The 12,204-nt window shown below is 42.1% G+C and overlaps 1 protein-coding gene across 1 annotated transcript in view; it reads left to right on the top strand.

The window, feature by feature from the left end:
• LOC137376194 (janus kinase and microtubule-interacting protein 1-like) overlaps positions 1-12,204 on the top strand; it is a 398,950-nt gene that overhangs the window by 316,861 nt on the left and 69,885 nt on the right. The window contains exons 13-14 of the mRNA XM_068044290.1: positions 3,871-3,969; positions 5,557-5,655. Coding sequence (XP_067900391.1) covers positions 3,871-3,969; positions 5,557-5,655 — 198 coding nt within the window. The remainder of the gene's footprint in view (positions 1-3,870; positions 3,970-5,556; positions 5,656-12,204) is intronic.

Consider the following 12,204-nt stretch of genomic DNA (forward strand, 5'->3'; position numbering starts at 1 on the left):
ATTCCCCCCCCCACAACCCCAACCCCTGGCCTGAGCCATTTTGGGAACCTTCGGCTGCATCTTATGGCAATTAACTACCTGGTCCCCAGGTCCCCGTCTCTTTAAGGACAGGGATCTGGCCTCCAAGAGCTGCCAGCCAATCAGGGAACAGTGGCCACTGCTGGGACTGAAGGAGGCCCAGGACCTGGAGCAGCACTGGAGCCTTGGAGAGGAGGTAAATGGGGCAAGAGTTGTGGGGGTGGGGCGTTGAGGGTGGGTGTTGGCACAGGGGTGGCGTGTGCTGCTGAGGTCACCAATTTCCCAAGCAGGAGGGCCCCTCCTCCCAAAAGCCCACAGGTAGGCCGCCTGGTTTTACTGGGTGACCTCCTCACATGGTAGGGCTCCTACCAACCGCTGGTAAAACAGTGGCAGTAGGAAGAGGACCTTAAGTGGCCATTAATTGTCCATTTAAGGGTCTCAATTGGCCTCTGGGCAGGAAGGCCGTCCTTGACCTTCCCCACTCCTGACTAAATTGAATGGCACAGGGAAGGTGATGGGCATGCCATTCCTGCCTTTCCTCGCTATTTTATGAGTGCCCCATCTCCCTGCAGGGCTGATAAAATTCAGCCCTTTGCATGCTATAATCTGTCTTTAGATCTGCTGGCCAGAGTTTTCCTCTCTCTCAACAAGTTTCTGGGGTTAGCCATATTTAAATTTATTTGATGAGATTTCGACTGGCACTGCCATGGGAAGGAGGGAGCAGGAAATGGTTGCTGAAGAGACGCATCTTTGAGTCTCAATTTGTATCATATGCTGCCATGGTGGATGAGTGCCTGAATGACCCCACATCAATTCCATTCACTGCTGTGCGGATTTAAGTGTTTGAAGTCATTGCGGCTCTCCTAGCAATGCTGAACACCTGTGCCTAGAATTTCTGGGGACGGGTGAGGGAATGGGTGTGTGGGGCCTCCCAATCGTCTGCTGTAATGTTGGCAGAAAGTCTGGGAAAACGGACTAAGCACCTCTTTTTTTCAGGATTTCTGCCGATCTTCTGGCAAAGCTACAGCAGATGATAGAGAGACTTCCTGCTGACTGTGAGTGAAAGGCAGTGTGATTAGTGGTGACGAAGCAGTATATTTCTACAACAAAACTGGACAGTGTTTGTCTCTTTTCCTGTCCCTTCCTCAATATACCCTTTGCCTTTTTTACATACTTTCTTTGACTAACTTTATTTTTTACACTTTCTAAATCTTACCACTGATTCGTTCTAAACAGAATCCTTTTCAATTTCCCATCTGAAGGCATTTAAAATGATCACCACTGATAATAGATGTAAATGACTCCAACGGGGTGTCTCTTTTGACCTGTTGCCCTCACCAGTGAAGATCTTTATACTAAGGTAGCTAGTCCTTTTAGTGGAGGAGCAGATGAAGCATTATATAATAAAATGCTGCATTTGTTCCCCTCATATCCGGGGGCGTTCATTTTGACTTTGTGCAATAGTGTAAAATGGGCAATAGCCAACTGGCAGCTCATTTCACATCTCTCCTAATTTTTCATTGCCATTGAAAAGAAAGAATGAACCTGCATTTATATAGCGCCTTTCATGCCTTAAGGACTTCCCAAAGTGCTTTACAATCGAGGCATGCATGATGCAGATATGTTGTTTTTGCATGGTGTGAAGATAAGGTTGCTTCATCTCTGGCTTCTTCAAGCTGCTAAAGTCTGTAAGTCCAATTTTTAAAACATAATTGTGATTTTAATTAGCTTGTACTTTAAAGCACTTTGTTTCCTTACCTAGAGACCAGCAATCAGAGTCCTTTCAGGGAAAGTGGAGACAGATTGAAATCCCACCACACTTAGCACTTCAACACTTGCTGTCAGTTTAAATGTGTTCCGTCAACAAGATCCATTAGATGCAGCTTAAAAAATGCATAATGCATCTTGTATGTATGTGCTGGGAGTAGGATCATGTGGTGGGAGCTACAGTTAACATCCTCTTGTAAGCGATGCATTGCCCCATCCAGCAAATACCTTTTTAATGAAGTGTTCATGACACTTCCTTGTTTTTGTAGTAGTAGTTATTCTGGACTTCTGTGACAATCAACCCCATAATCTTCCATAGTGATGTGGCTGTCCTGCCCTGTCAGTTCTTTCATTACAACCTGCATTAGAAAAGTTGAGCGTGGGTCTTTTTCTGGCTATTTGAATGCCCTGATCAGTTTGTATTGCCTTCTGGTAGGTTTGAGGGAATCATTTGAAGCATGTTGTGGTGAAGACTTGCTGGTGTTCTCTTTTAATGACAGCTGCTCTTTCAGCTTTACTTTGTTTCCTCATCTCGTGACTTGTGGTGGGTGACGGGAACATTATTTACCGTACTTGGTTTTACTTTTTACTGATTGAGTAATCCAAAGGGAGATTCACTAATGCAATTTAAATTGGCTGTCACTGGATATGATAGCACAGGGACTTGTGTGTTCTGGAAACAAAATGCACTGCTGATCACAGTTAGTGTTGCAGTTGGAATTGTAGCACAGAAATGAAACTTCTGAGAGTCAAAACCCATGTTCTCAAATGCGAAAGAGATTTTGATACAGTGGAATACAGTCATTTGGTATAATAGTTTACCAAAAGCTTCTATAAGACTCCAAAATGTTCAAAAACTGCCACGAGAAAGCTGAACCACTCAAACGGGCCCCGAGAAGATAGGAACAAGAATAGGCCATTCAGACCCTTGAGCCTTTTCCACCATTCAATTAGATCATGGCTGATATGTATCTTAACTCCATTTACCTGCCTTGGTTCCATATTCCTTAATAAGCTTTCCTAACAAAAGTCTATCAATCTCTGTTTTTTGAAATTTTCATTTGACCCAGCCTCGACAGCTTTTTGAGGGAGAGAGTTCCAGATTTCCGCTATCCTTTGTGTGAAGTGCTTCTTAACATCGTCCCTGATCAGCCTTTGTTCTAAGTTTGTTTATTCCCCCTTATTCTCGACTCCCTGATCAGAGAAAATAGTTTATTTCTATCTACTCTGTCAAATCCTTTAATCATCTTAAACACTAGACTTTGGATGCAGTTGGCAATCTAGGCTCGAATCGCTCCAAAATCCCAAAGTTTTGAGAAGTGTTTTTCTGCCTCACATTTCGCTCAAACTCATTTGCATATCACTGAATGCAAAATTTGCCATGAACCAGCGCAATCAAAGAGTATTTTAGAACATAATTTTTTTGCTTTAAAACATTATGCTTGACATATGAGTGGTAACTTGATGCAGTTGATTAAAACAGCTGAAAATGGGTTTATTGCAAAAAATAAGCATTTTAACCAGAATCCATCACCTGAAAGTATTCCGACTTTAAATAACTGCTAGTTATTTTGTTGTGCATTATGTAAATTAAGAAAACCGTTATATCCAAAAGCTTTTAAAATATGCCCCTTTGTGTCCTTGTGCCCACAAAAAGGCTGACTTTTAAGAGCATCTTTGAAGGCCTGCAAATGGGTGCAATTAGCAGTAGTGATTAATTCAAACGTGGGAACTTGGCCAGTCTTTTGGGAGGGACAGGTATGAAACTCTAGCGCAATGCTTTTTAAACCAGCATAAAAGATTGTGGAAACTCGATTTGTAATTGTGCTGGAAATTCCACAATCTGTTGCATTGATTTTGCCAATTTGAGGCAAATTGCGCTGATGAAAAAAAACAGGAAACTCCAGACCTCTCAATCCTCTAGTAGTAATTTTGCAGCAGAGAGACTTGCAGGGGTTGCAGAGTATGTACTCAGAAATCTCGAATTTGGCTACTATTAAAGTGATGATATTTTGAGGCACCAGCTGCGAAATAACATTCGATAGATTCCAAAATATTTAAATACGGTTCTAAATTCTTTTACAGATTCATAAATTGGAACTCGAAGAGCTTAGACTACAGAATGAGATACAAGACGCAAAGGACCAGAATGAGCTGCTAGAGTTCAGAATCTTAGAGCTTGAAGTAAGACATTCCATTTGTAAAGTGTCAAATGGAGCAGAAGTTTATGAACCAAAAAGGCGAATGTTTGTGCAGTAATGCCTAGTGTAGCCACTTGGTTTCCAGCACTAATGAACACCGTCTTTTATTAACGTGTAGCTGTTTCACTTCAGAAAGAAAGAGAAGCTGTTTCACTGCCTAGATTTTTGATGTCAAAAAAATCTTGGGAATATATACTGACAAATTGTTAGAGGATGATTGAAATGTACAAATAGATTATAATTTATACAAATAGATTATAGTTTATAGTGAAATATTTTTTGCACTTAATAAAAAGATTTTGTTTTTGCTACTAATTGCATTCATCATTTGTGTTTTATAATCTTGCATTGTTCATCAATCTATTCACTCAAAGGAAGTGAGTCTAAGTTCACCTCCGTTATCATACTTCATATACGTTATGATTTTTTTTAACACACTCGCATTGTGATTTACTTTTGTTTTACTCTGAAGAATCTGGTGGAAATCCAGGAGCTTCAGCCATATTGTCCTGCACTTGATTGAAATGTATACTACACACATTCCAGTGGAGGAGCTACAGAGAAGTTGGGAAACATTATACAGAAATGTAGCTAATGAACTTGGTACAACTGCTTTAGAAAGAAATATGAAAGTTAGCAAGTGTACAGTTAACCCACCAAACCACAAAATCTAAAATACAAGCTTTTCTTCAATTCGGTCACAAAAGTATATAATTATTTACAACTGTGCCAGATTTTCAAGGGGCTCATTGCACCAAAGGTTGCTTTGCAGTATGTGCGTTATACTATGTGATATCATCATCTGTTTTCAGAATGCTCGCCTGATTTTTATTTTGGCCTAACTTTGTGACATTGAAAATAAAAAGTTTGGTGCAAACCCTATATTTCAAGGCTGTGCAGGAACACTAACCCAAAAGCTTTGTATTTTTTTGTTGCATAAGCTCATGTGATCTATTATTTGTCAATCATTTTGGGAGACGCCCTGGTTTTGAGCATGATTCCACTGAAATCCATTTAGTTCCAATATCTCTGCTTTTCCATCTGATTCACTTCTGCAGCAGCATTCTTCCATATGCAAGTTGTAAAGTAAGTACAGAAAATATAGTTAAGATAATAGCTAGTACTAAGTCTTCTAGTAAACAACAGAAATTTTAAGATTTTTGGTTATTGTTAAATCCACAAAAATATATTAACCAGACAAACTTGAGATGAAGATTGTTGATTGTTGTGACATTGTGTAAAATCGTCAAATGTGCACTAAGTGCATGCAAGTTACTGCTGTGACAACTTATTTATAGCTGGGATCTTTTTCTTTGAATATTTATCATGAGATAAAATAGTCAAAATTGTATTTCAATAAAACTGTGGAAGGTTTTTGATATTTATTCCTACCTTACCCTCGAAATGATTAAATTATCAAGTCTATTAAGAGTCAGAGAGTACCAGAACAAAAAGGGAGTAGAAAATGTTGGGTATGAAATTGAGCCCACTGCAGTTAATACATTTCAAAGCTTAAATGTTATACTAAGATATCAAAGTTTTGTACTGAGGCTTTATTTCCTGCCTGTAGGAGCGGGAACGAAGATCACCGGCTTATAACTTGCATATAACGGCATTTTCTGAGAGTGGTAGTGCCCTTCAGCTCTATTGTCAGCAAGAGGGTATTAAGGTGAGATTTTTACTCATCAGAGTCTGTTTTGTGTATGGCATCAAGGCATTGTAAGAGTCTGTCCCATATACGTGAATGTACATAGACGTGTTCTACATTTGAACCACTTGTCAAGCTCACCCTTGAGTTGTGCAAGCTTTCCAGGCATTCTGGAGCAAAGTGGCTGATTCGAATTCTGCTCCACTTAGAAGTGCAGCTCCCGGAAGTGATTGTATTGAATATAACTAGAACTGGCTGTAAGTTCTGTCTTGCAACCACACATAAACATTTGACCTTAAAGTCAGGTGCTGCCGTTCCGATAAGACATTAAACTGAGACTCAGTCTACCCTCTCAGATGGGCGTAAGAGATCCTATGGCACTATTTCAAAGAGCAGGCGAGTTCTCCCCATATCTTTGCCAGTTTTTATCCCTCAATAAACACTCTAATAACAGATTACCTGGTCATGATGATATTGCTATTTGGGGAACCTTGCTGTGCCAAATTGGCTGCTGTGTTTCCTGCAATAACCAGGAAAATTATGAAAAGTACAGGAGAAAATTCAAAAAGTTAATACAGGAGACAAAGAAATTTTATGAGAAAGGAGTAGCAGGCAACATTTTATAAATTGTAAATTGTTAGCTAGGGAAAAGTTGGGTCTATTAAAGACCCAAAGGAAAATCCTCATATAGAGGCAAAGGACATGACAAAAGTATTAAAAGGGCACTTTACATTTGTCTTCACAAAGGTAGTGGATGATGTGAAAGTTACACTAAAAGAGGAGGGAGTAGTTATGGACAGGATAGCAATAGCTAGAGAATACATACTAAATGGATTAGCACTGCTGAAAGTTGGTAAGTCAGCTGGTCCAGATGGAATGCAGCCTAGATTGCTGAAAGAAGCAAAGGTAGAAATAGCAGAAGCATTGGTCACAATCTTACAATACTCAATGGATACAGACTAGGTCACAGGACCAATGGATTATTAATATTATATCACAGTGGTGCAGTGGTTAGCACTGCAGCCTCACAGCTCCAGCGACCCGGGTTCAATTCTGGGTACTGCCTGTGTGGAGTTTGCAAGTTCTCCCTGTGTCTGCATGGGTTTTCTCCGGGTGCTCCGGTTTCCTCCCACAAGCCAAAAGACTTGCGGGTTGGTAGGTAAATTGGCCATTATAAATTGCCCCTAGTGTAGGTAGGTGGTAGGGAAATATAGGGACAGGTGGGGATGTGGTAGGAATATGGGATTAGTGTAGGATTAGTATATATGGGTGGTTGATGGTCGGCACAGACTCGGTGGGCCGAAGGGCCTGTTTCAGTGCTGTATCTCTAAAAAAAAGAGGAGAGGGATAAACAAGGAAACTACAAGCTAGTCAACCAAACAAGCTGAGGGGGCTTGAGAAGGGTCACTGACCTGAAACTAACTCTGCTTCTCTCTCCACAGATGCTGCCAGACCTGCTGAGTATTTCCAGCATTTCTTGTTTTTATTTTAGATTTCCAGCATCTGCAGTATTTTGCTTTTATTTTATTGACAGGTTAGATGTTGAGAAGATGTTTCCACTAGTGGGGGAATCTCGAACTAGGGGACATCGTTACAGAATAAGGGGACACTCATTTAAAACTGTGATGCGAAGGAATTTCTTCTCTCAGAGGGTAGTGAATGTCTGGAATTCTCTACCCCAGAGAGTTGTGGAGGCTAGATCACTGAAAGTATTTAAAAAGGACGTAGATAGATTTTTGAAATATCATGGAATTGAGGACTATGAGAAGCTGGCACGAAAGAGTAGTTGAGGGCTGGGGCAGATCAGTCATGATCTTATTGAATGGTGGGGTAGGCTTGAGGGGCTGAATGACCTACTCCTGCTCCTATTTCTTATGTTCTTATGTTCATTGGTGGTGGGGGTTATTGGAAAGCATTATCAGGGACAAAACAAACTTCCATTTACAAAGGCATGTACTAATCAAGGAGAACAAGTATGGATTTGTTAAAGGCAAATCATGTCTGACTAACTTGATTGAATTCTTTGATGACGTAACAGAGAACTTAGATCAATGTAGTGCAGTATCTGTACATTATGGACTTTTCAAAGGCATTCAACAAAATGCCAGACAGGAGGCTTATTAAGAAGATGGATGCCTGTGGAATTAAGTGGAAAGTGGTGTTGTACAAAGTCGACTAAGTCACAAGAAGCAAAGGGTAGTAGTTTATGTTTTTCAGACTGGTTTTTAGTGGTGTTCCCGAAGTGTTAGTTTTGGGTCGATTACTTTTTCAGTTTTTATAAACAACCTTGGGTGTTGGGAGCAACTTTATAAAGTTTGCAGATGATCAAAAACTTGGAAAGTCGTAGATCATGATGAGGATAGTTATGGGCTTCAGGATGACATAGACAGGAGACAGGATGGTGTAATGGGCAGAAATATGGCAGATAGAGTTCAATGCTGAGAAATGTGAAGTGATGCACTTTGAGAGGGCTAATATGGAAAGACAGTATACTATAAATGACATGATTTTGAAACATGTAGAAGAGCAGAGAGACCTTGATGTCCATATACACAAATCCTTGAATGTGGCAGGGTAAGTTGATAAGGTGGTTAACAAAGCATATGGGTTACTTGGGTTTATAGAATAATAAAGCAAAAAGATGTTGCTAGAACTTTAGAAATCACTGGTTATGCCTCAGCTGGAGTACTGTGGACAATTCTGGGCACCACAGTTCAGGAAAGATGTAAATGTTGTAGGTTACAGGGTGTTAACAGAGATGAGGGAAAACAGAAGGCTAAGAGGTGACCTAATAGAGGTTTTTAAGATGACGAGAGGTTTTGATGGAGCAAATAGAGGAAAACTATTCCTTCTGGTGAGTCGGGCAATAACCAGAGGCCATAGATTCAAAATAATTGGCAAAAGATCTAGAGGGGAGATGAAGAGAATGTTTTTACTCAGAAAGTGTTAGGATCGGGAACACTACTGGAAGCTGATTCCACAAATAATTGTAAAAGGGAGTTGGACAGGTATTTGAGGATAAAGAGCTTACAGGATTAAAAAGAAATAGGAGGGATGTGTGACTAAGCAGTTTTAATCATTCAATGAGTACAACAGTGATGACACTTTAATACTTCATTGGCTGCTAAGTGCTTTGGGCTATCACGGGATTGTGAAAGGTCCTTTATAAGTCCAAGTCCTTTTTCTTTATCCAGCCCTGATTACGGGCAGAGAGTGGTTGCACTGGAAATTGGAGCAGATTTCAGTTCCACTATCTATGGTTTGATGTCAAATTTTGTTTGGTAACGCTGCTGTCATCGAGTCATTTACGGCATCGAAGAAGGCCATACGGCCCATTGAGTCCATGTCAGCTCTCCATGGAGTTATGCAGTCAGTCCCACTCCCCAACACGATCCCCGTAGTCCTGCAAGTCTATTTCTCTCAGGTGGCCATCCAACTTCGGCTTGAAGTCATTGTTCGTCTCCGCTTCCACCACCCTTGTGGGCAGCGAGTTCCAGGTCATTACCACCCGCTGTGTAAAAAAGTGCTTCCTCAAACTCCCCCTGCATCTTTTGCCCAAAACTTTCAATCTGTGTCCGCTAGTCCTTGTACCATTTGTTAATGGGAACAGTTTTTCCTTGACTCACCTACCTAAGCCTGTCATAATCTTAAACACTTTTATTAAATTGTCCCTCAATCTCCTTTGTTCTAAGGAGAACAAACCCAGCTTTTCCAACCTAACCTTGTAACCAAACTCCCCATCCCTGGAACCATTCTGGTAAATCTCCTCTGCACCCTCTCAAGGGCCCTCACATCCTTCCTAAAATGTGGTGACCAGAATAGAACACAATACTCTAGTTGGGGTCTAATCAGAGCTTTATAAAGGCTCAGCATAACAGCCTTGCTTTTGTACTCTATGCCTCTATTTATGAAGCCCAAGATGCCATATGCTTTACTAATCACTCTCTCAATATGTCCTGCCACCTTCAAAGAGCAATGCACCTGCACCCCCAGGTCGCACTGTTCCTGCACTTTCTTTAGAAATGTGCAATTAAGTATATAATTATTATGGACAAATGCGAGTTAATTAAGGAAAGCCAGCATGGATTTCTTAAAGAAAAATCATGTTTAACTAACTTGCTGGAGTTTCTTGAGGAGGTAACAGAGAGGGTTGATTAGGGAAATGCTGTTGATGTGGTGTACGTGGGCTTTCAAAAGGCATTTGATACAGTGCCACACAACAGACTTGTGAGCAAACTTGTAGTTCATAGAACAAAAGGGATGGTAGCAACATGGATACAAAATTGGCTGAGTGACGGGAAACAAAGAGTTGTGGTTATTGGATGTTTTTCGGGCTGCAGGAAGGTTTGTAGTGGAGTTCCCCAGGGATCAGTGTTGAGACCCTTGCTTCTCCTGATATCTATTTATAACCTAGACCTTGGTGTACAGGACACAATTTCAAAGTTTGCAGATGATACGAAACTTGGAAATATTGGGCTGGATTTTACCTCAGGCAGACGGGAATTCGCCATCGACGTAAAAGTCGGAGGTGAACCCACTTCTGCCTAGCCCGGGGATCCGTCCCGCATTTTACAGGTCCCGGGCTTTAATTGTCCTGAGGCGGGACTTCCACCCACTTGAGGGAGAAGTCCCGCCTCAGTGAGCTGCTGGCTAATCAAAGGGCCGGCAGCTCTTAGTCCCAGCAGCGCCACCGGGAGCGGTGGCCACTGCTGGGACTGCAGCCTAGCTGACACCATGGAGCCAGGAGGAAAGGTAAGCTGGGCTTGTCTCATCAGGGGTATCGGTCGTGCCTTGGTGAGGCTAGACTGGTCGTTTGGGTGGAGGAGGGGGTGACGTCCTGGGTCCCGGGGGTGGGGTAGGGAGGTGGGGGTGGCCCTCAATCAGGCATTCTGTGCCTGACTGCCATGATTCCCCCCTGCCCCCCTCCGGGGAATGGAAAGGCCAGCAGCTATAGCTGGGCGGCCTTTCACATCCCCAGCACGCCCACTTGCCACAAGTAAAATACCCGTGGAGGCGGGTGAGGGCCCGTAAGTGGCCGTTTAGTGGCCACTTAAGGGCCTTGATTGGCCTTGGGCGGACAGGCCGTTCCCCCCCCGCTCCCCCACCCGACTGCCGTAAAGTTGACTGGAGGCAGGAGCGGGGCGGGTAGGCCACTCGGAGCCTCCTGCTCAATTTTACGCTGCTACCATCCTCCCCCACACCACCATCCGACCCGTTGGGGCGGCGTAAAATTCAGCCCATTGTGAACTGTGAGGAGGATACTGTAGAACTTAAAAAGGACATAGATAAGTTGGTGGAATGGGCAGACAGGTGGAAGATGAAGTTCAACGCAGAGAAAGTGAAGTGTTTAATTTTGGTAAGAACATGGAGAGACAATATAGAATAAAGGGTACAATTTTAAAGAGGGCGCTTGAGCAGAGGGACCTAGGTGTATATGTGCATCAGTTATTGAAAGTGGCCGGACAGGTTGAGAGAGTGGTTAATAAAGCATACAGTATCCTGGGCTTTATTAATCGAGGCATAGAGTACAAGAGCAAGGAAATTATGTTGAACTTGTATAAGACACTAGTTTGTCCTCAGCTGGAGTATTGTGTCCAACTCTGGGCGTCGCACTTTAGGAAAGATGTGAGGGCATTGGAGAGAGTACAGAAAAGATTCACAGAATGGTTCCAGGGATGAGGAATTTCAGTTATGAAGATAGATTGGATAAGTTAGGACTGTTTTCCTTCGAGAAGAGAAGGCTGAGAGGTGATTTGACAGAGGTGTTCAAAATCATGAGGAGTCTGGACAGAGTAGATAGAGAGAAACTGTTTCCATTCATGAAAAGATCGAGAACGAGAGGGCACAGATTTAAAGTATTTAGTAAGAGAAGCAAAAGTGACATGAGGCAAATCTTTTTAACGCAGCGAGTGGTAAAGGTCTGGAATGCGCTGCCTGAGAGTGTGGTGGAGGCAGGTTCAATTGAAGCGTTCAAAAGGGAATTAGACAATTATATGAAAAGGAAGATTGTGGAGGGTTATGGGGAGAAGGCAGAGGAATGGTACTGAGGGAGTTGCTCTTTCAGAGAGCCAGTGCGGACACGATAGGCCGAATGGCAGCCTCCTGCACTGTAACAATTCTGTGATTCTATATTGCCTCTCCCTGTTCATTTTTCCAAAATGCATCACCTCACACTTGTCAGTATTACATTCTATCTGCCACCTCTCTGCCCATTCTGCTAGCCTATCTATGTCCTGTTGCAAGCAGTTCGTATCATCCTCACTGTTTGCCGCACCTCTAAGTTTGGAGTCATCAGCAAATTTTGAGATTCCACTCTATGTTCGAAGGTCCAAGTCATTTAGATATAGTAAATAAAGCAGTGGTCACAGCATTGACCCATGGGGAACACCACTGTCTACCATCCTCCAGTCTGAAACAAAACCATTTACTATGATTTGCTGTTTTCTGTCCTTAAGCCAATTTTTTATCCAATTGAATACTGACCATCCTATTCCATGAGCCTCAATTTTGTTAACCAGCCTTTTATGTGATACTTTATCTAATGCCTTCTTAAAATCCATTTAAACAACT

Source organism: Heterodontus francisci, chromosome 1 (genome assembly GCF_036365525.1).
Source record: "Heterodontus francisci isolate sHetFra1 chromosome 1, sHetFra1.hap1, whole genome shotgun sequence".
NCBI classification, from domain to species: domain Eukaryota; kingdom Metazoa; phylum Chordata; class Chondrichthyes; order Heterodontiformes; family Heterodontidae; genus Heterodontus; species Heterodontus francisci.